At 30.5% G+C, this 23,557-nt stretch overlaps 1 protein-coding gene across 2 annotated transcripts in view; it reads right to left on the bottom strand.

Moving 5' to 3' along the window:
• The window catches only part of LOC143238350 (insulin-like peptide receptor), an 83,446-nt gene that overhangs the window by 5,557 nt on the left and 54,332 nt on the right, over positions 1 to 23,557 (bottom strand). For both annotated transcript variants that reach the window (XM_076478501.1, XM_076478502.1), the window contains exons 9-23: positions 23,371 to 23,503; positions 20,977 to 21,030; positions 20,363 to 20,538; positions 20,037 to 20,207; positions 15,043 to 15,271; positions 13,871 to 14,141; positions 13,099 to 13,204; positions 12,644 to 12,795; positions 9,040 to 9,208; positions 8,501 to 8,597; positions 6,356 to 6,420; positions 3,918 to 4,060; positions 3,638 to 3,702; positions 1,166 to 1,298; positions 256 to 545 (exon numbers count right to left, since the gene is read on the bottom strand). In XM_076478501.1, the coding sequence (XP_076334616.1) occupies positions 256 to 545; positions 1,166 to 1,298; positions 3,638 to 3,702; positions 3,918 to 4,060; positions 6,356 to 6,420; positions 8,501 to 8,597; positions 9,040 to 9,208; positions 12,644 to 12,795; positions 13,099 to 13,204; positions 13,871 to 14,141; positions 15,043 to 15,271; positions 20,037 to 20,207; positions 20,363 to 20,538; positions 20,977 to 21,030; positions 23,371 to 23,503 (2,254 nt within the window). The remainder of the gene's footprint in view (positions 1 to 255; positions 546 to 1,165; positions 1,299 to 3,637; positions 3,703 to 3,917; positions 4,061 to 6,355; positions 6,421 to 8,500; positions 8,598 to 9,039; positions 9,209 to 12,643; positions 12,796 to 13,098; positions 13,205 to 13,870; positions 14,142 to 15,042; positions 15,272 to 20,036; positions 20,208 to 20,362; positions 20,539 to 20,976; positions 21,031 to 23,370; positions 23,504 to 23,557) is intronic.

The raw sequence follows: 23,557 nt of genomic DNA, 5'->3' as shown, positions 1-23,557 counted from the left end.
ATAGTTATACATCATTTCATAAATAAAAACTTTGACTTTCTACTGGTTACATATAATTAAACCTAAAAGAGAATCATTAACAAATCTTTAAACAGAGGAAGCGACACATGGTGTGACAAGAATGGTCCAATTTTCTATTTGATACCTCTGTAATCAAACAAAATTAAAGGATACAAAATTTATGGTTTGTTTGAGTGATGACAACTTTGTAGTGAGTAGTTTATGCTAATTTTTGGAGTACCACTGATAATTTACCAAACATCTGACTGGCTGGTAAAAACCCCATCTTTTAATGACTCCGGGGCCATCCATCGAACAGGAAGCAGTCCTTTTCCACCCTTTCTATAGTAATCTGTCTCATAAATATCTCGAGTCATTCCAAAGTCCCCAATTTTCACTGTCAGGTCCTCAGCAACCATACAGTTTCTTGCTGCTAAGTCACGATGCACAAACTTCTTTGCTGCAAGGTATGCCATACCATCTGCAATTTCAATAGCCATCTGAAGAATTCTCTTCAGAGTTGGAGGCTGTCTTCCCAAGTTTTCCTATGTATAAACAACAAATGTAAGGTATATTTTTTTAATTGCACTACATGTCATGAATAAACAACTTCAGCTTCGTCTACATTTAACTTAAAACATATACATTAAAAAGCTCAAATATTATTTAAGTATATTTAAAAAAGTTATGGTAAATTTTATCAAAGCACCTTTCTCCACAAGCTGTTTCTAATTACATTTGTTACTTAAGATTTGTTTGAACTGCTTTTTGTGCAATATCTGTTTCTTTTTAATTTTCATAAAAATTAATGCAGTTGAAATATAACAAACCCTAATTCTGTATCCACATGCAGTTAGTTTATAAACAAAGTTTTCTATGAAATTATGTAAAAACAATGAAACTTTGTAGTATAAATACTTACAAGTATCATATAAAACTACAGAAATTTATACGAGGTTCTTAAATATGAAAAACTCAAACAAAACAATTGTCTAGTTACTTTACTAGACAGAATAAGTTTAAATCAAACCAATCATAACACAAGGTACATGTGTTAACCACACTTCTTGACTTAAACATCAACTAAAAACAAGTTTTATCATAGTTTGTAATGTTTTTACAACAGAAATATTTAAAAGTTTGAAAATTCCATGAAAAACAGTACCTCATTGTCAGGTCGATGAGATCGTAAGTAGCTCTTCAGATCTCCATTGGCCATAAGCTCCATAATGACCAATGTTGGATGACCTTTAGATACAACTCCTAAAAGCTTCACAACATGATGGCACTTAAATGCTCTAGATGGAATATTACAGATGTCAGACATTAAGTGTATCAGTAAATGTTTATGGTTGATTTGAATAAACATTCACTGGTATTTACCATTTTTATATTACACTATTTTCAGTATTTCAGTGAAAAAAGAAATTAAAACATGAGTTTATTATTTTCACAGAATACAACTAAAAACCTGTACTGTTAAAGTATCATTTACAAGTTAACAAGACAACTGGTTTTGACAGCCAGAAAAAAAAAAAAATTTTTTTTATTACTAATTATTAGACTCAAACGAACTGAAACGTGTTTAATGAAAATAAATTCAAGAAAAGAACTTGTATTATAAAAACAATCTGTTGCTTTGTTAACATGTTCACTTCATAATAAAGTTACAAAAGCCACATAAGATCTTATCAAATTTGTTTTTCCAGTTTTCACACACTTATTTTATACTAAACCCAGTATGATATTAGGTAACATTATCCTCAGTAAAGGAGGAATTTGATTATTACACCTAGATACATCTTACTAGGTTATTACACCTAGATATCTCTTAAATTTACCACTTCTCACCCATATTTCAGATTTAAAACTGTTGTACAAATATTGACAATAACTAAAAGCTGACATTGTTATATATTTCCAATAATGCCTGAATTACCTAAATAAAAACTGTTATACCTTCTATACAGTATTATTTCAGGTTAATATTCTTCAATGAAATGAAGTTTCTTCATGCTATGATAAAGCTTTCAAATAACATGTAGGAAACTTCATTGAAAACTTGGAAAATACTCAAAAACTATCTACAACTCAGCAATAAACAAGAACAGCCTTTACTTAAAATGACGAAATTCCAAAGGAGTCGAATACTTGGAAATATGGCTCCTAGTGTGCTAATGTTCACGTAGTGTGCTGATGACATCAGGAGTTATTTAATTTTTTATTTACACATCTAAGCTTATACTCCATAAAAATGTGGAAACACGTGAAATTGTGCAATATTATCTACATTAAGCACTAACTTTATCTTCAAACTGAGACTGGAAAAGTACCAATTTTGTTATCCATTAAATGAACTATTACAATTATTTTTACAGTTACAATAATTAGAAAATTGACATTTTTCATAATGAATACAGACCATATTTACAATAAAATAGAGAATTATCCTCCAAGCAGAGAGTACTGTACTTTTTTTGTTACCCTTGGATTTAGTTGTCAAATAAATCAGCATTAATTGCAAGCTAATTTACATTTTAATACACTTCAACTGCTTAGTCAAAATGTTAAATAACACAAAAACAACATCACTACATGGTTAATAGATATCTACACACAAGAGAATTAAGAAAACAAAAGTAAATTAACAACTGCACAAAAATCTTTGTTTTACTTTCTCAACAGCTAATAATCAGTTTATACAACAAGATAATTAAGAAATAATATAAAAAGAAGCTTAACACGAGAGGTTTCACATACAAATATAGAAGAATTATACTCACAACTGAACAAATATACAAGAATTATACTCACTTCACAACTGAACAAATATACAAGAATTATACTCACAACTGAACAAATATACAAGAATTATACTCGCATCATAACTGAACAAATATAGAAGAATTATACTCGCATCATAACTGAACAAATATAGAAGAATTATACTCGCATCATAACTGAACAAATATACAAGAATTATACTCACTTCATAACTGAACAAATATAGAAGAATTATACTCACATCATAACTGAACAAATATAGAAGAATTATACTCGCATCACAACTGAACAAATATACAAGAATTATACTCGCATCACAACTGAACAAATATACAAGAATTATACTCACTTCATAACTGAACAAATATACAAGAATTATACTCGCATCATAACTGAACAAATATACAAGAATTATACTCACTTCATAACTGAACAAATATAGAAGAATTATACTCGCATCATAACTGAACAAATATACAAGAATTATACTCACTTCACAACTGAACAAATATACAAGAATTATACTCACTTCACAACTGAACAAATATAGAAGAATTATACTCACTTCACAACTGAACAAATATATAAGAATTATACTCACTTCACAACTGAACAAATATATAAGAATTATACTCACTTCACAACTGAACAAATATATAAGAATTATACTCACTTCATAACTGAACAAATATATAAGAATTATACTCACTTCATAACTGAACAAATATATAAGAATTATACTCACTTCATAACTGAACAAATATATAAGAATTATACTCACTTCATAACTGAACAAATATATAAGAATTATACTCACTTCATAACTGAACAAATATATAAGAATTATACTCACTTCATAACTGAAGCTTCCTGAAGAAACTCTATTCTTTCTCTCAAAGATGCAGACTCATTGACAGTCTGGGGCAAGGGGAAAAAATCATTTTAACTATAACTTTTTTAGTAACACACACAAGACAAAACTAAGGTTAAAAAACAAAAGGTTAAATCCATTTCATGAAAAGTAAATGGCTAAAGAATCTACCAAATATTTAGATAAATTAGTTTATTATCTCTTTGAGAACAGTTTACATGTAGATAGAATGTAAAAACTTTATTACTTCGTCAGTACTGACCTTTACAGCACACTTAACTCGTGGTTTTCCTTCGACAAGGTCCTTAGCTTCTCCTTCCCAAACCATTCCAAATGATCCCTGCCCTAGTTCCCTGATTAGAGACACTTTTTCTCTGGGTACCTCCCACTCATCAGGTTCATACACTAAAGGTTAAAAAACAATAACACAGAGAATCAGTAGGTTTAAACTACCTGAACACAGAAGTAATCGACCACAGAAAATTGTACAACACAAGATATCAGTTCTGTAAAAGGAAGAGAGGGAGGGGGGAAACAAGTTCTTTCTATACACAATTAAAAAACAAAGTTATGTACATTAAAAAGTATAAATCAAATCTTTGTAAACAGGAAGGTTTATGATAACAACTATTACTATTCCTTTAGAATCACTTCACACATTTAGGATGTTACTGTATTAATTCCACCGATGGACTAAAATCCATACAGAAGAGGATACATAAGCATTGAAGGAAAAAAATGGTTCCTTCACTTATCATGAAAATGTAGAAACACGTAATTATAGTTGAAAGTACTAGAACACGAAGTAACCAGAATTGTGTTTTGAGTAACAATGTTTAACAAGAAATAAGTGAATGTCTCACAAGAACATTCATAAATAAAACATTAGAAATATGATAAGTGGAAAGCTGACCTCTCAATGAACTTTTGTAACAGAGTTAGGATATAATTTTTAATCTAAACATTATTTTGCTAATAAAGGAAAATTTCATGAATATTGGCATTGGGTTTAGATGTTAATGACAAACAAATGTACATTCATTATGTATCTCAGAATGGCTGGTGTCAGTATTAACACTTCTATTGATAAGCAGAGAATAACATTTGAACCTTTCTAGATCATATTCAGGTTAAAAAGATGTTAATACCCATACCAGCTGTTCCGAGTGTTAATACCCATACCAGCTGTTCTTAAATGAATTTTTATTTCAAGTGGGTTTCTCATCTTCAAACACTACATTCAACCTTAGTGGTTACTTCCACCATTACCGACGATAAAGGTAAAATGTTGTACCTGTCAACTACCAACAAATAGTTTAAGTAACACAAGAAAAATTAATGCTAGGAAAAACAGTCCAAGAATAAATCAGATACACTGCCTTTGAAATGTTCTAAGCTGAAGAGCTATTCAGATATTATTATCAGATGTTTTCTTCATAATACAAGAACTCTAGAAATACTGGAAATTATTTCTTAAAAACAAAAGTTTACAAACACAACAAAATGTTCAAAGTAGCAGCTAGATACTTTACACAGAGCTGAACTTAAAGTTTTAGTGATTATTTAAGTTGTTTTTTTAACAATACAACTCAAACCACAAACAAGTTAGGTTGAGGTTTCCCACAAATAAGCCAATTCCAGGTACTAAGTTTATATTGGTACTTTCTTGGCTTTCAATAACTAAAATAGAAAAATAACAGACCAATATGTTAGATTCAAGTTAAAAAAAAATATTTAGAGGATATTAAATCGTTAATATTTTAGTTAAGAAAAAAATCTTCAAGTACCTGGTATTTCAAACAATATGTCATGACAACTAATAATTCTTGTATTCAAGAACTATTCTTGTTGCCACAGTTACCACAGACTTAGTGAAATAATAGCACACAGGTTTAGGCTTATCAACCACATATAAATCACTTCCATCAAATTTCATGCAATTATACCAAATATTTGTTTTCTTTACTTATGATTTCTAAAATAGAAGAGAAATTAACAAAATTTCAATACACTTACCAACACAAAACTTGTACTCACTTATTCAGGGTAAACAGATGGTTACAGAACATTTACCAACACAAAACTTGTACTCACGTATTCAGGGTAAACAGATGGTTACAGAACATTTACCAACACAAAACTTGTACTCACGTATTCAGGGTAAACAGATGGTTACAGAACACTTACCAACACAAAACTTGTACTCACGTATTCAGGGTAAACAGATGGTTACAGAACACTTACCAACACAAAACTTGTACTTGCGTATTCAGGGTAAACAGATGGTTACAGAACACTTACCAACACAAAACTTGTACTTGTGTATTCAGGGTAAACAGATGGTTACAGAACACTTACCAACACAAAACTTGTACTTGCGTATTCAGGGTAAACAGATGGTTACAGAACACTTACCAACACAAAACTTGTACTTGCGTATTCAGGGTAAACAGATGGTTACAGAACACTTACCAACACAAAACTTGTACTTGTGTATTCAGGGTAAACAGATGGTTACAGAACACTTACCAACACAAAACTTGTACTCACGTATCCAGGGTAAACAGATGGTTACAGAACATTTACCAACACAAAACTTGTACTCACTTATTCAGGGTAAACAGATGGTTACAGAACACTTACCAACACAAAACTTGTACTTGCGTATTCAGGGTAAACAGATGGTTACAGAACACTTACCAGCACTCATGTATTCAGGGTTAACAGATGCATAGAGAACACCATCTGGAACTCTAGGAGCAAGCCTAAAAAACAATTTTTAACATCAAGTTTTACAATTTCTCTCTACTTTTTTTTTTTGAAACCCTTGAAATTAATTATTCTATGTGAATCTTAATATATTGTAATTTCTGAATATTTTTATCTATGATATAAAGCAAAAGTCTAGAAGATTACAAATATCTTGGTCTGTTGATGTTCTCAACTCTGTCAACAATTTTCACACAAGATAATTTATTTATTCATACAATTTTCCCATTTATCAATTTCAATAATAACAGTTACATTTCTAAGTTTATCATCCAATGGGTATAGACATTATTAATCAATTTCAATAATAACAGTTACACTTCTAAGTTTATCATCCAATGGGTATAGACATTATTTATCAATTTCAATAATAACAGTTACATTTCTAAGTTTATCATCCAATGGGTATAGACATTATTTATCAATTTCAATAATAATAGTTACATTTCTAAGTTTATCATCCAATGGGTATAGACATTATTACAACATCTGAATCACTCATGTTTTAATGATGGTAATAACAAAATTCATTATGTATTTTCCAACCAGATTTTACTTCTGGAGAAAAGTTTTACACTTAATCAAGCAGCACTTAATTTCTTGTTAATGATTCAATTTTGTTTTTTTAATACCATATTTAGTAACTTTAATGACAAAAGATTCAGTATTTGAATAAAACATCAATATATTAAAAACAACGTAAGTATATTTCTGAAAAACTTATTTTAACCATATGCACTTTAACCAGCCTTGTTACTTCCTAAAAATTATATAAAACCCTAAATGTACAAAGTGCAACTCCATGAAACTTGACAGTATTTTGGTCAATATTACAAATCTATTGTATACACACACAACTGTTCAATAAAGTAGTTTTATTTAATATTCATCTGTGAATTTCTGAAGCCTTTACTGAGTAAATCTAAGTATAAGACAGTTTTCATGTTAAGTATGAAATTACCTGTTTTCACATTGAAGTTTTCATATTTCATTTGATTATCCCACAAGAGCTTCCAAAATTAATATACGTTTTTAAATCTCTCTACCTTCTATTGTTTCTGCACTAGCACCGACTGGATTGAAATCATTATTACACAAAACAAAAAACTCAACCAACTCAATAATGTTTTTTTGAATGAAAGGAGGTTGTCATACACATTTATTTATCATAAAGTCTAAGTTGTCTAACCTTAGTACATCCGATTCCCTTTAATCTTATTACTTGACAACTGACATTAGATCTAATCTAAATGCATGATAAGCAATCATATGGAAGAATGTAACCACAAGCATCTGATGCAGGCATATTTGTGTGATACAGCTGACTTAAATCAGTCTTGTAAAAACATTTTAATTCAGTTTTGTTACCTAGCCTAATTAGTTTCTAATTTAGTTACTTTTGTTGAAATGTATAACAGTAAAAAAAAACACACAGAAAGAAGAGATTTACATTAGGTGTGAAGCCCACTTAAACAGTCTGTTTCCTCATCACCATTTAGTAATTTGTACTTAGAAATGTATTTCCTTAGCACCAACTTTTTCCCTATGTTGATTCTCTATAAAAATCATTAATTCTCAAATACGCATTCTACAATAAAAATATATCAGGCATTAGAATAGAACTTTCCAAAAGTAATACAAAGTAACTGAAGTCTAATTACGCTACAAATAACCAAAAATTATGTTAACGTATGAAAATGAAACTAGGGTTGTGTAGTAACTTGATGGAAACATGAAAGGACTATATAGAAATATTGTAAAAAAACAGCAGCACTTTCCAATGGTTACAAATAATCCAGATATGTTGAAGAAAATCACTGACGTGTTTTCAAAGGAAGAATACATTGGAAAGAAATTTAAAATGCCATTAATACAAAAGTCACATTTTGATGTCAAGCTTAACGCACATTGATAATAAGCTGTTTAATGTAAAAGGTCACGATGTGACTTTAACTAAAATGGACAGTGTTAAAAAGTTTTTAGTTTGTCTACTTTTTAAACCAGAATTACCACTTTACCCAAAAAACACTTGTATTTAACATAAGAAAACCCACAAAACTACAGTGCAGTACTTACTTGCGTCTGACAAAGATCCATCCTCCCACTCCAAATATGATGAAAGTGGCTATAGTACAACACACAACCAGAGCAAGTACTTCTGTTGTAAGACCACCTTCAACCACAGATATTAAAAACATTACAGCATACTTGAGTGAAATGATCAAATATGTTTTATTCTATAATAAGAATTAATAAGGTATTCAGTAGGAGACATATTACATTTAAAAATAATTCACAACTTGATACATAGGAAATTGTTTCCCATGAATCAGTTTTGTTTCCAAAACAACAGTGAAAGAAACATGGAATTCATTGTTTAAGTTTAATACTTTCGATAACTTTAATTTTGTTGCAATCAAAACTGTTTTACTGTTCATAATTATAAATAAATAAATTTAAGTTTCAAACATGTAATTACCATTGTATACTACTGTTTTGAAATTTTTTTATCTGAAATGTAGGAAGTCTTTTTACTCTGATTTTGCTGTAAGAAAAACAATTTATTCTGAAGTTCATGAGGAAACAAATTTATAGATTAAACAAACAAAACTGACCTGATGATTCTGGAATTTTGAAAAACACATAGTTTGTCCAATTTCCATTTCCTGCTAGAGAAGTAGCCTGAAGCCTGAGTGAATAGTTACCAGGAGACAAGGCTGTAAGACGATGACCTTTGTCTGTCTGGTACTGCAGATGAGTAATGCACACAACAGTAGGCTTGGGCTAGAACAGATACATAATGAGCAAGCTGTGGGAAGTACTAGTGAAGTATAATATACACATCAAATTTAATACAGGGAGTTTAAACTGTACAAGTACTAATGCACAAAAAAGTTGTTTTTTTTTTTTTTTAAATTTCACACAAAGCCACACAAAGGCTATCTGCTCTAGCCATCCCTAATTTAGCAGCATAAAACTAGAGGGAAGGCAGCTAGTCATCACTGCCCATTGACAACTCTCGGGCTTCTCTTTACAAAGGAATAGTGGAATTGACCATAACATTATAAGACCACCATAGCTGAAAGGGCAAGCATGCTTGGTGTTACAAGGATTTGAGTACCACAACCACCTGGTCATGCTCCGTGCCATACAAGAAAAGAACTATTCTAATGGTCTAGAGAGAAGACAACACTACATGAGAAGGATCAACCTAAATTTACTTTCTCTTCTTCATCAAAAAAATAACAGGTAAAAATATTAACAAGACAAAAAGCTGCAAGTTGAAAATATTTTACTCAGTGAATGGAAATACAAAAAAAGTTATACACACATTTCTCGTATATATAGGAAAAAATATTTTTAAATATGTATTACATTCAATGTTTGAACATACTGAAAGTAAAACAAAATACACTAGTTTCATATTAAAAAATACAGTCACTACCAAACTTTTCTCTTTTGTCAGAAATGTAATTTTTAAACTTTTATCTTACAATGTTCTCTTCCAGATAAAATTTTAATAAACCACCTTTTGTTTGTGTAATAAATGCTGAGATAACTTTTACATTTCAATTACAATTATTTAATGAATTACCTGATGTTCCAATTTGCACTTATAAAATAAGTTTCAAAATCACAAAGTAGAGTAATGATTTGAATTTGTGGCATCTGCTTAGGTGTTCTCAGCCTCTTGGGCAGATATATACACATAAAATAGTTTTGTTGTTGTTTTAGTAAAGTAAAGCTTGATTCAATATTAGTACATGTACACCTCTTTACAGTTTAGGATTTCATTCACAACTTAACTTATCTTCATCAAAACAATTACTTATACATGAAGCAGCTCTTTTAGCTTACATTCGACAAGAACTTTATAATAGTTTGATAAAATGAGTTTGGTTTATTACCTATCATGCCTGGGAAAGAAATCTGACCACTCAACACTTGTATTATCAATAAACAGACTGAACACCAGATTATGCATTAACACAAGTAACAACCAGGTACTGAAGCTACACTAGTGACACCATGTACCAGACAGTATTAACAAAATATGTACAAAATTAAAATGTTTATAACAAGGTCAGACATAGTAATTTGTTAAAAACTGATAACTGTTAAAAAGTTCTGAAAAATGTATAACCATTTTATTGCTTAAATTATGTAATCACCTCACGAAATACTGTTATAATGAGACATTAATATATACACTATCATTACCTAGGTGGGTATGCTCACCTCACGAAATACTGTTATAACGAGACATTAATACTTACACTATCATTACCTAGGTGGGTATACTCACCTCACCAAATACTGTTATAATGAGACATTAATACTTACACTATCATTACCTAGGTGGGTATACTCACCTCACCAAATACTGTTATAACGAGACATTAATACTTACACTATCATTACCTAGGTGGGTATACTCACCTCACCAAATACTGTTATGACGAGACATTAATACTTACACTATCATTACCTGGGTGGGTATACTCACCTCACCAAATACTGTTATGTGAGACATTAATACTTACACTATCATTACCTAGGTGGGTATACTCACCTCACCAAACACTGTTATAACGAGACATTAATACTTACACTATCATTACCTAGGTGGGTATACTCACCTCACCAAATACTGTTATAACGAGACATTAATACTTACACTATCATTACCTAGGTGGGTATACTCACCTCACCAAACACTGTTATAACGAGACATTAATACTTACACTATCATTACCTGGGTGGGTATACTCACCTCACCAAATACTGTTATAACGAGACATTAATACTTACACTATCATTACCTAGGTGGGTATACTCACCTCACCAAATACTGTTATAACGAGACATTAATACTTACACTATCATTACCTAGGTGGGTATACTCACCTCACCAAATACTGTTATAACGAGACATTAATACTTACACTATAATTACCTAGGTGGGTATACTCACCTCACCAAATACTGTTATAACGAGACACTAATACTTACACTATCATTACCTAGGTGGGTATACTCACCTCACCAAATACTGTTATAACGAGACATTAATACTTACACTATCATTACCTAGGTAGGTATACTCACCTCACCAAATACTGTTATAACTAGACATTAATACTTACACTATCATTACCTAGGTGGGTATACTCACCTCACCAAATACTGTTATAACGAGACATTAATACTTACACTATCATTACCTGGGTGGGTATACTCACCTCACCAAATACTGTTATAACTAGACATTAATACTTACACTATCATTACCTAGGTGGGTATACTCACCTCACCAAATACTGTTATAGCGAGACATTAATACTTACACTATCATTACCTGGGTGGGTATACTCACCTCACCAAATACTGTTATAACGAGACATTAATACTTACACTATCATTACCTAGGTGGGTATACTCACCTCACGAAATACTGTTATAACGAGACATTAATACATACACTATCATTATCTAGGTGGGTATACTCACCTCACCAAATACTGTTATAACGAGACATTAATACTTACACTATCATTATCTAGGTGGGTATACTCACCTCACCAAATACTGTTATAACGAGACATTAATACTTACACTATCATTACCTAGGTGGGTATACTCACCTCACCAAATACTGTTATAATGAGACATTAATACTTACACTATCATTACCTAGGTGGGTATACTGACCTCACCAAATACTGTTATAACGAGACATTAATACTTACACTATCATTATCTAGGTGGGTATACTGACCTCATCAAATACTGTTATAACGAGACATTAATACTTACACTATCATTATCTAGGTGGGTATACTCATCTCACGAAATACTGTTGTAACGAGACATTAATACTTACACTATCATTACCTAGGTGGGTATACTCACCTCACCAAATACTGTTATAACAAGACATCAATACTTACACTATCATTATCTAGGTGGGTATACTCACCTCACCAAATATTGTTATAAGGAGACATTAATACTTACACTATCATTACCTAGGTGGGTATACTCACCTCACCAAATACTGTTATAACGAGACATTAATACTCACACTATCATTATCTAGGTGGGTATACTCACCTCACCAAATACTGTTATAACAAGACATTAATACTTACACTATCATTATCTAGGTGGGTATACTCACCTCACCAAATACTGTTATGACAAGACATTAATACTTACACTATCATTATCTAGGTGGGTATACTCAATGCTGTAAGATACAATTACTCCATTTGGGTTTTTTGGTTCATCCCATTTAATTAACATAGTTTTGCTCGATGTATTATCTGCTCGGATCAATATGGTATTGCTATCAATATCGTCAGCATTGCCTATAAAATGAAAGATTCATAACTTCATTGCTTCCTAATTTCAATGTAGTAAATAATGAACTTCCACATTTTATCCACAAAAATAAATATTTTCTTGGCTTGCATGGATTTACAGTCCATAGTTAAATCAAATTAAATTCTTAAACTTGCATGTCTTATTTCAAAGTTGCCAATTATAAAATGTATGAAATGACTGTGTTTTCAAGTCTTAATCAACCTGATCTGAAGATACCTATAAGCTGTGAATTATTTCAACTAGATTAAACTTTTCAGAAAAATGTTTATAAATTTTATTTTACTTACTTAATGGCAAAGTACGAATACTTGCAATAGCCTCTGTGCTACAGGGTTGAAGCAAGCTACAGGAGGAGTTCTGGGTTTCCTTATCAATGTCTTGACAAGCCCGAACCTGACACATGTAACAGTACAAAAACTATGAAAAACAATACTATTTGGTAACAAAAGAAATTCACTGTATAATACAAAGTTGTTTTTATTTCAAAATCCATGAAACATTAAGAAAACAAACAAGCCTAACTGCAATATGGATGGAGGCACACAACTGTTACATAAATTGTGTTGTTGTTTGCTGCTTATCTATCACAGTATCAATCTATTCCAAGTAAAACTTATTGTATTATCCATGTGTTACAAGTTTCACAGTATTAATGTATTCCAAGTAAAACCTATGGTATTATCCATAAATCACAAGTTTCAAAGTATTAATTTATTCCAAGTAAAACCTATGGTATTATCCATAAATCACAAGTTTCAAAGTATTAATTTATTCCAAGTAAAACCTATGGTATTATCCATAAATCACAAGTTTCAAAGTATTAATTTATTCCAAGTAAAACCTATGGTATTATCCATAAATTACAAGTTTCAAAGTATTAATTTATTCCAAGTAAAACCAATGGTATTATCCATAAATTACAAGTTTCACGGTATTAATCTATTCCAAGTGGAACCTATGGTATTATCCATAAATTATAAGTTTCACAGTCCAAAAAAGAATAAAGAATGAATAAGTGACTCATAATAGAGTATTAATAATCAAAAGACTTGATGCTACCTCTATAGTATACTCGGTGTAATGCCGTAGCTGAGACACAGTAAGGCTGGTTTGTGTAACATTGATGCTAAAGCGAATATAAACACCATTCTCAGTCACATTTTCGCTTTGTGAGTGTTCAGTACTGGTAGTACCAGGCTCAAGAGTGGTTGAGAAGTAGCGATTTTTGTGACTCATGGAGGATGAACCTGATTCAGTCACCTTCTGTGGATCCTTCGAGGTGTATAAAGCTCTTCTTGAACGACTATTAGCACCCAGTCTTGCATTAGGACTAACAAAAATCAAAACTGCTACTTTTAATACAAAAGACTTATGAACATTACACAAATTCAAAGTTTATTAAGATGAAAATGAATGGAAGTTTGAAATAAGCAATAATAAATTAGTTCTTTTACAATTTGACAGTTTTATGTTTTATGAAAAATTACTTATAAAATAAAAGAATTTAGAATGCACAACAGAAACTACTTGTGAATAACAAAGTTAACATGTGAATGACACAGTTAATAGCACAACAATAAAACTGACATCTAAACTGCAATATTAGCATTCAGATATATATTTGTAATATATATATATATATATATATATATATATATATATATATATCTGTAACAAATATATATAAAACAAAAGTAATATTCAGATAACCAAAGTGACATCTAGATAAAAAAAAAAGTTAACAGATGAAAAAACCAAAAAACTTATCTAGAGAAAAAGTTATATCTAGAAAACAAAATAACCCTCTGGACAAAAGTTTTATAAAGAAAATACACTGACAAAGATTGTAACTGACATGTCGGATGAGCACTGACAGTTACAGTTCAGAACACTAGCAGATCCATATGGATCATGGAGTATACTTAAGCAGTCAGTTATCTGAAAAATGTGTACCTTATTATCAGAATGGGTAATATTACATGAATGTTTGTAAACTTTGTCACCCATGGGTGAATTAACACAGTTGAACACTTCCCGTACATAATAATGGCATAAACAGTAACTTACGAGATGGAAAATCATGTTCCCTGTAATAATAAGTTACCAGCATGATGTACTTCAAACCTGCAATGTTAAGACTTGTTGCAAAATATACAACTATGAACTGGATGAAATTCAATGTATGAATTTCCTCCCAAAGTTTAGATACAAATTACACACCAGTTCCTTACTTCTTAATATAGACTGTGTTGTGGATAGCATCTTCAAACTGGATCTGGTCTTGGATTTCATCCTCCTGTTTCTTCTCACCTTTCTTGTCTGTACACGGACAACACTTGCCATTTGTAACACCTCCTTCATCAGTTCCATCTTTATCTACTCCCTGTCCTGTACTGTTAACCCACAAGTTTCTGGTTTCCTCATCCTCAATTTCTCTGTCTTTAGAATCAATCACAATGGCTGCAGCAAAAGAAGAATCACACAATAAATTAACAGATAAAAAACAAGTTTTCCAGGAGAATACCAGACACTAGATTGGCATGGTAAACAATTTGAAAGAAAAATATTTTTAAATTATATATTATTCAAAGTAATCTTATGTTGTTTTTTAAGAGGAATTAATATCCACAATTACAATGACTACGTTTCTTATTTTACAGACCACAAAACTACTAATACGTACTACCACCGATACGTGTTATAAACTTTACACACACACGTAAAGTTTACAAGGTTGTTTGAATCAAACTTATTCACACCACTCTTACTTTACACGTGTATTTTTAGTTTGCCAACCAAGCGTTACAAAAGCAAGCATCACCCACTGTAAGCTTACTTCTACTGACACAAACATAGAGATAACATGAAACAGCAATTTCTCTTTCAACATTCAAATTAATTTTATTAATCTCCTGAATGTGGTAGTTTCAAGTGCACATCATAATTATGATTTTTATATATATATAGAATATAACCCTCTAGAATATATATAGAATAGAATATATAGAATATATATATGAAAAAAAATTTTACGTAGAGAAGCAAACAACGTTTCGACCTTTGGTCATCATCAGGTTCACAAAGAAAGAGGTAACTGACCGGAAGCTGACCACATGTTTGAAACAGGTTGTGTAACAGTGTCGGAATGTAGAGGGGGTGCTGAGATGTTTGAATATATAATTTTATATTATTTATTTTATTATTATTTATTATTATTTTTTAATATAAGTATAAAGGTGTTCCTTTGTATTGGTTTATTTTGGGCTTGAGTTGTTGTACAAGTAAGGTTTCTTTAATTTTGCATTTGTTCATGTTTGTTTCTTTATTTAGTATTTGAGTGTTTTCTATGATTATGTTGTGTTTATTTGATTTGCAATGTTCGAAAACATGTGAAGGTGACTTTTTATGTTCTGTGAATCTGGTTTCCATTTTTCTACTTGTTTCTCCAATATAGAAGTCGTGGCAGTTATCACATTGTATTTTATAAATAATGTTGGTGTGATGGTGGTGTTTGTCAGTGTAGTTTTTACATAGTATAGACCTCAGTTTTGTGTCTGGTTTTTGAATAAATTTGGTATTAACTGGAATGTCATATTTTGTTACTAGTTTTGCAAAATGTTGGTTATTTTTCTGCTGATGTCGGGAATATATGGTATGCAGCAGTATATAGTTTCATGATTTTTTGATTCGTGAGATATATTTACTTTTATTGGTTGATTTTGCTTTATCTCTAGGTGTGTACATATAATGTTTTCTGCAGTTTGTGGATGAAACTTATTGATGTTGATGAAGTGTTGTTTTATTTTGTCCCATTCATTGTTAATTTTATCTGGTGAGTATAGTTTTATGGCTGAGTTTATTTGGTTTCTTAGTATCTTGAGTTTTTGTTTTGTTTCATGTGCTGAGTCCCAAGGAATGTATAGTCCAGTATGGGTGATTTTTCAGTGGATTTCTGTTTTAAATTGTGTATCGGTTTTTTGTAATTTGGAGGTTAAGAAATGACATTTGATTGCTTTCTTCTTGTTCACATGTGAAGTTGATGTTGGGATGTATAGAGTTAATGTGATTGAAAAAAAAAATTAAGTGTGTGTTCTGTAGATGTGAATCCTGCAACAGTGTCATCTACATATCTGTATCAGTATAGTGGTGGATGTAATGCTGTGTTAATTGCTTGTGTTTCAACTTCTGTCACAAAAATATTGGCTAGAACTGGTGATACTGGGTTGCCCATGAAGTTTGTTTTTCATCCTGGTGTATTCTACAAGGGTTGCTAACTGGTTGCTGGGAATGTCTATAGATGGGTTAGGGTCTCAGATATAGAGTTCCAAGGCTATCTTGCAGGCTTCAGCAGTTGGAACTTCTGTAAAGAGGGATATAACATCGAAACTAGCCATTAAGGCTTTATGATCAAATTGATTATGATTAGACTTGAAATTAAATGAGTCTTTGATGAATGAGCTGGCTGATGTTACATATTTGGAGAATGCCCAAGCTATGTATTTACCAAGATTGTAATTAAACGATTCATATGTGGGCATTATTGGTCGTAATGGACAATCTGGTTTATGAGGTTTGGGGATGTCGTATATTTGTGGTGTGCGTGAGTCGGTTTTGAGTAGGTAGGAATAAAGTGTTTGAGAAATTGTGTTATCAACTTGTATCAAACTTAAAATGTCAAAACAAAGTCTATTTTATAGTTTAAATTTTAACATTATAAAAGTTTTGATTTACAATCTTCACTTTTCTGTACTATGTAACATTTATTCACTTCAAATTACCCTTGTTGGTGTTTTTATATAAGTTATACACACACTGCTGTAACAATCAAAACTTATTGCCTACAATCCTCTTGATTTAGTGAGATATAAACTGGAAAATCAAATCTTCATATCAGAATCTTTTATCACATCCTGTCTTTCAAACAATGTCAATATTCATCTCTAACATTTGCTGCTGGATTATTTATAGCCAAGAAAAGATAGTAATTTTCTGAATTCATAAAGCTACTTTGTTCTGATGAAAACCAAAGGAATTATTTTAAAACACTTGTAGCTGAATTAGAAGGCCCACTGAATTAAAAAATTAAGACACTCAGTTCTTTGTTCATGTTATTTTGTAATATAAACTGAATATTAACAACAATCCTGTTAGAAATTAGGGTTAACTTTCATTGAAACTTACTACAAAAAAGTACAGTACCCACATTTAAGCACTACATTTCTGGTATTTATATATTTTTTGTTTATTGTTATAGAAGTAATTAAAATGCATAAATCAAAAACTTATATAACAAGAAACCTTAACTGGAAAAAAATAAAAACTTTACTGATAAGAATGTGTGCAAGCTGCTTGTATCTCAAGATGGCTGGTATGGATATTAAAACTTGTTAAAATAAGGTAATCTTCAAGTTAACAAAAAGTGGGTTTCTTGTCATCACAAGTGCAATACTTAGTTTATTAAAAGTTACACCATGTTTTACCATGACAATGTATTGCTTGTGCAAGTCAGTAATTAGGTTTAGTTAAGAGAGAAATGAATTAATAAAATTTCACTAAAGCACTAGTGAAAACATCTGGGAACTGACAATAAATAACTGATTTTTTTTTTTAGTTACAATAACCAGTAATTGTAGAATGAAGAATGGTAGTTTTTCCTTTTTTTGACAGCCCACTTACAGTGTTAGGAAAGAGAATATGAAAGATAAAAAGTTCTAACTGAAAAAACTGATACTCTTCTAGGAAGTTTAAGACATTGAGCAAGTGAAATATAAAACTGCAGAATGAAAAAAAATGTATTTCTATCCTTAATGTAAAAATCACTCAGTAAAATTCTTTGTGCATTCAAAGACAAATTTTTAGTAAAAAATAATTATTATTATTGCATCCAAGAGATTTGTTGTGTTTATTGAAAGCTTGATAAATATTCTGAAAATACATTGAGTAAATTCAGAGCTACAGCATATGCACTTCTATGGTTACAAGGTGGGTCAAAGTGATCAAGCCCACATACAGAAAGTTAACTTTTTTTCATACATGGTCGGTTCAGTGTGACTGGCGTTGTAATAAAAAGTTACAAACAAAATTTCCATACTTTAACACGTTCTGTGTATCTTAATATTTATTGAGCTTACTGTATACATTAATTCTTTGATAAATAAAATCTCATAAGTATATTTACTAAACATTTATCCTTAGAACAAAGTAACTTTCCTGTTAATGTCAAAAATACTTTTCATTTTCTAAAAATTTTCAAATTTTATTTACATAATGTTTAAATCCTGCTAAATATATTAATATACAGTTTTACTGAAAAATAATAATTATTATTACTTTCTCTACCCTAACTCCATACATACTTTGCCAATTTGACTGACTTTGTAAACACCATAAAAAAGACAAAAGTGCCCACATTACCATTTTTTTCCCTTCTAGATGAGTGCAGTTTGCTAAAATTACACAATGCAAGTAACATCCTATAACTATTAGAATTTAACTGACTTTCTAACTAAGACAGTATGGGCTTAAAAATACTTCCATTTGCAGCCTGACCTGAATGTCATAAGATAAGTTTTCAACTAAAGCCACAATTTGATCACATTCTATTACTCTATACATCATTTGATAGATTAAAAACTTTCTTATTCTATTCATTATACGTGATATAATATAGAATGTCAAAGGGTTACTAGCAATTTGTGAGAGAGGATACCACAGGTGGATTTGTCATTTTAGTTTATGACTATAAACTAAAGGCTAGAAAAATCAGAATCAGTAAACACACTAAAGAAGGGGAAGACCAAGATAACATCACAATTTTTAAACTAAAGGAGATGGAAGATTTATTTAAATATTTCATTACAGAAGTAAGAACTTAAATATTAAAATTTGATTTACTGACTAAGCATTTATGATAAATTAGGCGAATTAGATTTTTAATGTAACTCTGTGACATGCTGTAACACATGCACTTTAATCTACCAGTAGTCCTTACTGTTTTACTGCTTAACTGGTTGACTGGCTGGTTGCACCTAACAAGATTTGTTTATAATCTTTATAGTCTCATGTCAGAAAAACTTGAAGCAATAAAAACGTTTTATTATTTAGTTACACAAAACTTAGGATAAGTAAGTAACTAAACTGTTAACTCAATTAGTCCACCAGCACTCTTTAACCATTTAAGAGAATTTAAGTTACTTTATCAAAAATGCACCAAAATGCAACTTACGTTGGGTGCAATAATCCCTCTGGCGAATATAATCTGTAGAATCCAGCTCTCGCTTGCCCTTCACGATGTAGTGTGTAACATTCCCATTGGGTCTTTTCGGGGGTTGCCATTTTATCCGTATCTCACCAACTGAGATAGCTTGGGAATGAACATTCAGTGGAGGACTAGGTGCTTTAATATAGATAAAATTTATTTTACTCTGAAATTGAAACAAACATTCTCAAATATATTTATGTTATATGTTAAGGGCTTACAAAATATGAATCTAATACATTTCATTACTAAAGTTTTTTTTTGCACAATTTATCCAATAATCCAATACGTACTGTCAGGACTGGTCGTGAAGTACTTTATCTCACTTTTAGCACCTTTTGCTGCTTGGGCCAGGTTGTACGTTTGGATGTAGAATGCATACTGGGTAAAAGGTTCCAGGTGTGTAATAAGGTGATAAATAGTGGTCTTATTTTTATCATCTGTAGCTTCTTTATCAATGACCTTCCACCTGAGGAAAGTTATGTTGGATTAAATGCACTTTAAAAAACAGAAAATCTTTGATTAAATTATCTTCTTATTGTTTTTATTGTAGAAATGAAAGGTAAAACAAATAATACATAAAATTTTAAACTAGGTTATTCTGTTATTAGGGTATTGTTTTAACATTTGTTATCATCAGAAAGATGGTTTAAGGTTTCAAACACTGTACTAAGTTATTCTATTACTGGATAGACGTTACTGATCAGAATAAATCAGTATTTGTTCCATCAAACTATGTAATATATAATTAACATTCTCTTTACCAGAATTTATTTAATTTACATAACAGAATACTGTAAACAGATGAAAGTCTCAATGAAACTGTACTTTAAGCAATTAATTTTGGTGTCAAACTTAAAGAATGTTTTGTTAGATACAACTTTAATAAAAGAAATTATAAACTTACACATTCATCTCACATGCATCTCTTCCATCGAACATTGTAATGTTCTTTTCTTTCCTACAATAAAGAACACAAATTGATCAGTTAATTACAGAATAATTAAACATCTTCCAAGTGTTTTAAAACCCTCAACTCTTCTTGTACAGTTTGTCTGAGTTCAGAAAAACTATTGTAAGCTTATTTGCTGTCCTTTTTCTTATGTAGTAAAAAAAATAGATAAAACTTATTAATATTTACTTTGGATTGGTTTAAGTATACTTACTATTAAATCATCAACGTTCATTTTACACTTAAACTTTGTTTTCCCAGACAAGACTGATGTCTTAGGACTATCATATTTTCTCTAATATAAATCACATCTTTACATTAATCAGAGTTAAGTTTTTGGAATTTTATAAGTCGTATTTCTATACATAGTTTGCACCTCTGTGATTTTAAAAGTCTGTCTTACTGCTATACGGCTTTTTTTTTTTAAATATAATAATGCAAGCATTAAATATTTTTCATTGTTTCACTTTTGATTGTCATTTTGAAGCAGTGCAGTTGAATGTCTTGTGCTGATAACATAGTTACTGTAATAGTGGATATGACTGTTTTACCTATTTAAATATTGTTATTCTAAAAAAAATATTGAATGCTATTTTGTATTTTATTTCTGTTATGAAAATGCTGATAACTAAAGAAATTATTTTGAACAATGAATACACAATAGGAAAAGTCATAAGTTCCAACTTCAAACAAGTCATACACAAAATTCTTTGGAAAGAAACTAACTAATACAAAAGAAAATTTGGTAGTCTGCTTTAAGCTATATCAGCAGTCAAGGTAATTGTTTGAATGGTTAGTACTATGTGTGGGAAAAAATATATATTTCTATATCCACATGCATAAAATTGGTTTAAACAATATACTATAGGAAAGTTTTGAAAATGTGAAGAGATAAAACTCACTAGTAAAATGTACAACAAATGTGAAAATTTCATAGCTGCAAGTTCTTACAAATAATCATGTATAAAACAATGATACAAGTACAGCAGTTATTCTTACAAATAATCATGTATAAAACAATGATACAAGTACAGCAGTTATTCTTACAAATAATCATGTATAAAACAATGATACAAGTACAGCAGTTATTCTTACAAATAATCATGTATAAAACAATGATACAAGTACAGCAGTTATTCTTACAAATAATCATGTATAAAACAATGATACAAGTACAGCAGTTATTCTTACAAATAATCATGTATAAAACAATGATACAAGTACAGCAGTTATTCTTACAAATAATCATGTATAAAACAATGATACAAGTACAGCAGTTATTCTTACAAATAATCATGTATAAAACAATGATACAAGTACAGCAGTTATTCTTACAAATAATCATGTATAAAACAATGATACAAGTACAGCAGTTACATAATTTGTACAAAGTAATTACAAAGTATCAAGCTATTTCATCCAATACAAAGAAACAAACAATACAAAACATGGTGGAATTGATGCACCAGTGGTTCATGTAGTTTTTGTTAAGCACAAAGCTACACAATGAGCTGTGCTACATATAACCACAGGCATCTAAACCTGATGCTAAGCACTATCAGCCTTCATATATTCAAATAAACCTTATACTACTTGTAGTTTAATTAGGAATCCAGTTAAATAATAATACTTAAGACATTGTGTTCTTTGTGCATGTTATTGTGTTACAAACTGAATGAAGATTAACTTTTAGAGAAGTATAACTTTATATGTCAAAACACTCAGTACAGTACACTACTGTTTGCATTTTATGATGTCAGATAATCATGATAGAAATGAAAGAGAAACCCTATAATCTGAAAGCTTTCGAAAGGTGAGCCTTTGTCCCTGAAGAAGAAATCTCCACCTTTCAAAAGTGCTTAGGTTTCTCTTTCATTTCTATCATGATTTTCTAACATCATGAAACATATGATATGCTTTGACATATAAAGTTATACTTCTTTAAGAGTTAATCTTCATTCAGTTTGTAACACAATAACATTGTTGATGACCTTTAAAGTGTATAAAATGTGCAGTCCAACATGTCAGTCCAATATAAAAAAAGAAAATTTAAGGTGTTATGTCAGACAAATCACCTTTCAGACTAAATCAGTGAAGGCTTTAGTAACTCACAAACAAATATTCAGTAAAATAGAAAGTTTAAAAAGTTTGTAGTTTTTGCTAGTCTTGATAAATATTGTAAAGATACATAATCTTTCACTATTCTAATTTTGAGCTACTGACAAAAAAGAATGCAGCTGGTTAGCAGTAACTCTACAATTCAGGCTAAGATATTGACTGTCACTTTTATACAGCACCCACAGCTTGAGTAAATTCTCTTTGCCATCAGAGAAAAAATTTGCAACTTACGCTTTTCTGTAATGAATTGTATAACCAAGGAGTGAGCGGTGGTCTCCAACTTTATTCCTGAAATTCTCCCATAAAATCCCAGCCATGCTAGAACACACACGCCAAGGAGAAGCTTCCAATGATGTTACATTACCTGGAGGAAAATGTAAACCCAATCAATACATGCATTTACCTGAACACTATATCT

This window comes from Tachypleus tridentatus, chromosome 13 (genome assembly GCF_004210375.1).
Source record: "Tachypleus tridentatus isolate NWPU-2018 chromosome 13, ASM421037v1, whole genome shotgun sequence".
In the NCBI taxonomy this organism is placed as follows: domain Eukaryota; kingdom Metazoa; phylum Arthropoda; class Merostomata; order Xiphosura; family Limulidae; genus Tachypleus; species Tachypleus tridentatus.
The sequence above is the reverse complement of the archived record's forward strand: the minus strand, read 5'-3'. Positions and strand labels throughout refer to the sequence as shown.